General features: G+C 41.4%; 1 protein-coding gene across 1 annotated transcript in view; it reads right to left on the reverse strand.

Moving 5' to 3' along the window:
* The window catches only part of mpz (myelin protein zero), a 15862-nt gene extending 11342 nt beyond the window's left edge, over positions 1–4520 (reverse strand). The window contains exons 1-2 of the mRNA XM_008335006.3: positions 4326–4520; positions 2049–2215 (exon numbers count right to left, since the gene is read on the reverse strand). Coding sequence (XP_008333228.1) covers positions 2049–2215; positions 4326–4371 — 213 coding nt within the window. The 5' untranslated portion in view covers positions 4372–4520. The remainder of the gene's footprint in view (positions 1–2048; positions 2216–4325) is intronic.
* Positions 4521–4604: the final 84 nt, after the last annotated feature.

The following is a 4604-nucleotide window of genomic DNA, read 5'->3' on the forward strand; positions in this document are numbered from 1 at the left end:
AAGAGGAGGAGACGAGGGGGGGAGGGAGGGAAGGGGGGGAGGAAGTTTCTCAGAGAACTCCTCCGACCTTCGACTGTTCTCTTGTTGTCGACTGGTCCAGGTTCTACTGACATCATCACTCTCTCACCACAGAGAGTGACGTCACAGCTAATGTTAGCTAACGCTAAGCTAGTTTTAAATTTGTTTTCTTATTTAGCCGTTTTTGGGTCTGATATTTTTACAGATATTTCCAGCTCTTCAAGCTAATTTACAGCCAGTGTCGGATGTTTTAAGAACTTTTTTTTTTCTATATGTTTTATCTTTGGACTACGAGTTAGCTAAATGTGGCTAACTGTTAGATAGCTCCTGCAGTAAGCTAACTTAGTTTGCTATCTGGGCTAGCATTCGGTTAATATTCATAAAGCGCATGCTAACTGAAGCTAACTCGAGCGCTGTGCTAACATACAACGAGTGATGAGACACGTAGCATCTGCGCAGCCACAGAGGCATTAGTTGTTACCATGGCAACAAAGTGGAAAAACAAAAACAAAAATTGGAATTTAGAAGAAGAATGAACCCCCCCCCGCCCCTAAAAAAATGTTTGAAATGTGCGTTAAATATTCAACAGAACCACATGTGACACAAACCTACACACTGGTGCCCGACCGACTGACCGACCGACCGACCGACCGAGTCAACGACTGTTCCCAATCGGACAATAAAGTCACATGACCTCAGAAACACAGCTCCTCTTTTGACTGGATTTTGTCAGCGCTCTTTGTTCCTGGCGGAGGCGGAGACGTTCCCGACACAAAAAAACCCTCCGTCTGCACAGACGCCGCCTTTGTACGAAGGTCAAGGTTTCTCTTGTTCCACGGACATTTCTGTTTCGCCTTCTTAAATATTTGTGGCTTTGGAAACGACCGGAGTCAACGTGAGCTTTGTTTTTGGAGGCGGAGAAATTTAAAAAAAAATTTAGAAAAATCATTCAGGGACATTTAGGGTGAGATTTTTGTATGAATCATAATAATAAACATTATTTAAAATGTTTTTTCATTTCCTTTCGCTGCTTCTTATTGTTTCATATCGACTTTGTTTCTAAATCAATTCCAACAGTTTGACATCATTCTTATTGTACTTGTTCTTGAAGTTAAAATATTTTGTGATAATTTTTTAAATTTTTTTTTTTTTTTTTTGGTTGAACTTCTTAATATACGACGTGACTCTGTATAATCTGAAGATCCCTGGTCTTTGAACCCGGGGTCAGTTTTCTCACTGTTGAATTTTGAGTAAATGTTCCGATCGGATCGTCACCGTCTGGGACCTGGAACCGCGGGTTTGATACTCGAACAAACTGGGTGCAGCAGAACAGCTGCTCCACAGTAGTTTTATTCTCTCACACAGCTGCCTGTTGTGGCTAAAAACAAACATTGTGACTCGGACAGATGCTAATCACGCACACACTCGGTCGCCACGGCGACAGACGACAACAACAACTACAGCGAACGCTGGCAGAGAAAACTCTGAAGAACAGGTCTGAAGATCGGAGCGTTATTTGGCAGGAAACCAGTCGTAGTAAAAGGACGGAGTAGTAAAAAAGTACAGTCGGTGTCAAGAGTTTTTTTTTTTTGTTTTTTTTTAAGTGTGGTCACATGAGACGTAGGAAGTGGAGCTCTGGTAAACATATATAAATATATATATATAATTTTTTTAAAATGTGTTGTTTGCTCATAAAGACTGTGGAGCAGCTGGTGTTACAGTATACTGCCCCGTGTGGCCTGTTTTATATCTCTCTCTGGTCAATGCCAACAGATAATTTTTTTTTGTTTAAATATTTCATTATAATTTTATTTTCAATCCTGTAGGATCTGTAAAAAGGTGGACATCTAACCCACTGAGCCACAGACCGGCGTCAGTGACTCATCATAAATACTCCTAGATTTTTTTTTTTGTCTTTTTGTTTTGGAACTACACCTTTTTTTTCCTTCTGTCTCCTTTGGACCACAGAGTAAAAAAAAAAACTCTGAACTGTCCCTTTAACAGTGTCTGTGTGTGTGTGAGGACTTTACAGAAATGCTGTCCTTGGATCCGTCAGGTCTGTACGTCCAGGAGAAGGTGACGTCGTCTGAGGTCCAGCGCCAGGAGAAGAAGGAGCAGGAGAGTCTGACGTCGGAGCCCAGCAGGGCGTGACGTTCCCAGCCCGTGTAGATCACGATGGCCTGGGACGGATCTGGAACTGGGGGGGGGTCAGAGAGGGGAGGGGGTCAGGATGATGTCACTGATGACAAACTAAACAAACTAAACACAAGGCAGGGTTTGAAGCGTGTTCAAGCACTGGTTCGCGGCCCAATCGTGGCGCGCTGACAAATGTTGTGCGGACGTTGAGGGTTTTTTTTCTCCTTTTGATGATGCCGTTAAATAAAAAAAAGTTTTTTTTTTTCTTTATTTAAGTCCACAAATTCTTTTAGGTTTAAGTTTGTGATTTTTTTTTAAAATTTTTTTTTGGCAAATAACTCAACAAAATCTTTTAGGTTTAAGTTTGTGATTTTTAAAGAAAATTTTTTGGCAAATTTGCCGAACTTTCCTCACTTTCAGGTTTGTATTTTAGTAATTACTGAATTTTTATTTATCACAATTATTGTTGTTGTTATTACCCAACCAAAGTGTGTCTCCCCCTGGTGGCCGGTGCTGGGGTTTACCTTTTTAAAACCATTGTAGCTAACTTCTCTGGTTAATACTTATATTATTTTCACAATTTTATTTTTGTAAACATTAAAGCTTTTTTTGCTAACATTAAGCTTCTTAACTTTAATCAAACATAAGTCAGGTTTGTGTCTGAACATTGAGAGTTTTTTTTTTTTTCTCTCTACTGAATGTTAGCTATTTTGGCTAACGTGTTTTTATTCCTCCATCTTCCTGGTCTCATCTTTCCAGATTGTTTTCTTTACATTTTTGTGCTGACAGAGAGTCCAGTGTCCTGGGACGACCTCTGAGCGCAGCTGCACCGTGACATCACTTCTCCATTGTTCCCAGGGTCAGTGAATGCATCACAGTACTGTGAGGGCACTCTCTCTCCCCTCTCCTCTCTCTCTCCCCCCTGACTCCCCCCCCCCCCCCCCCCCCCCCCCCCCCCCCCCCCCCTGTCCTGTGACAACAACAGTGAAGTTTGGAGTTTTATCTCGGTGTCTGTGAAGACAGCTGACATTTTTAATTAAAAATCCTATCAAACACGTCAGCGACGTCAGAGGAGGAGGAGGAGGAGGAGGAGGTGCTGCAGCGTCTGGTCCAGGTGGAACGCAGACTACGTCAGTCTCCACCTCACAGCTTCAGATGGACATGTGACCTGTCACGGACCATAATGCACCTGGAGGTGGCGTCTGTGAATGGGCCGTAATTGAATTTTTGCAGAAGGTCATTTAAGGTCGCTGACGAGGCGGTGAATTAACTTTGGAAATGTTTATTATGTTCCCGTTCTTTGTGTTTTTTCGACCCGTTATCACTAAAGTTTGAAACGCCGTTTCTCAAACGGTGGCTGGAGACCTACATGGACGTCACTGTGACCCACGCGGTGGGTCCAGGGCAGGAAAATACCGGTTCAGTCCAGATGTTCAACAGAAACTCTTGACGGTTTTTAACTGCGAGGCATCGCCTCTGTGACAGCTATGTCGCCCCCTACTTGTCTAAACTGAAATTGCACTCACATTTTTAATGGTAAAGTTTTTGGTTAGAGAGTTATATTTGAAAATAAAAAGTTATTTATTTATTTAACCAAGGACTTGGTTTGACTGTGAGGTCAAAGGTTTTGACCTCAGGATGACCTTATAAACACTTGGATAAAATGATTCATAAAAAATATATTTTTATTTCTTATCTTAAGGTTTTTATATAGTTATTAAAAAAACGTTTTTTTTTAATAACTCGTCGGTCGTTGTTGACATTTTTACAAATTTTTTACACTTAATTCAAACATTTTTTCTAATCCCTGAAGATGAATTATTTAATTTAATTTTTTTTTTTTTAGTAAAAAAATGTCTAAACATGAACATTATCAGTGACAACGGTCGGTTTTATCAACAGAAAATGTCAAAGTTCAGTTTCGTGAACATTATCAGTAACAACTCAACAGAAAATGTCAAAGTTCAGTTCCTTGAATTAACATAATAATAATTTTAACATTTAAAATAAAATTTAAAAAAACTCAACCTTTAGATTAACAATGTTCAATCAGTAAAGACCTTCGTTGACCTTTAACCCCCGTCACAGAGTTCATTAAAAACTTCATAAAAATGTCTAAAAAAGTTAAACATATTTGTTTGACTTGATGAGTTGTGTTTTTTTTTCGTTACCTATTCCCAGGAGGACGACCGACGCCAGCGCCAAGACGGTCAACATGTCTGCGTCTCCTGCTGCGCTCCCGTAGACCGACGAAGGAGATTCCTGCTCTGAGAGGAAGAGCGAGTGGAAGGAGGAGAAAAAAGGAGCAGAGTGGAGCGGATGGACGGACGGCCGGAGGACAACAGGAGGACAACAACAGAACGGCCTCTGTCCACCCGTTTATATCCAACCACACCCCTCCGACAGGAGCCGCCCGGCCCATCCGTCCGCTCCGGCCCTCCCCCCCCCCA

This window comes from Cynoglossus semilaevis, chromosome 20 (genome assembly GCF_000523025.1).
Source record: "Cynoglossus semilaevis isolate Cse_v1.0 chromosome 20, Cse_v1.0, whole genome shotgun sequence".
Taxonomy (NCBI): Eukaryota; Metazoa; Chordata; class Actinopteri; order Pleuronectiformes; family Cynoglossidae; genus Cynoglossus; species Cynoglossus semilaevis.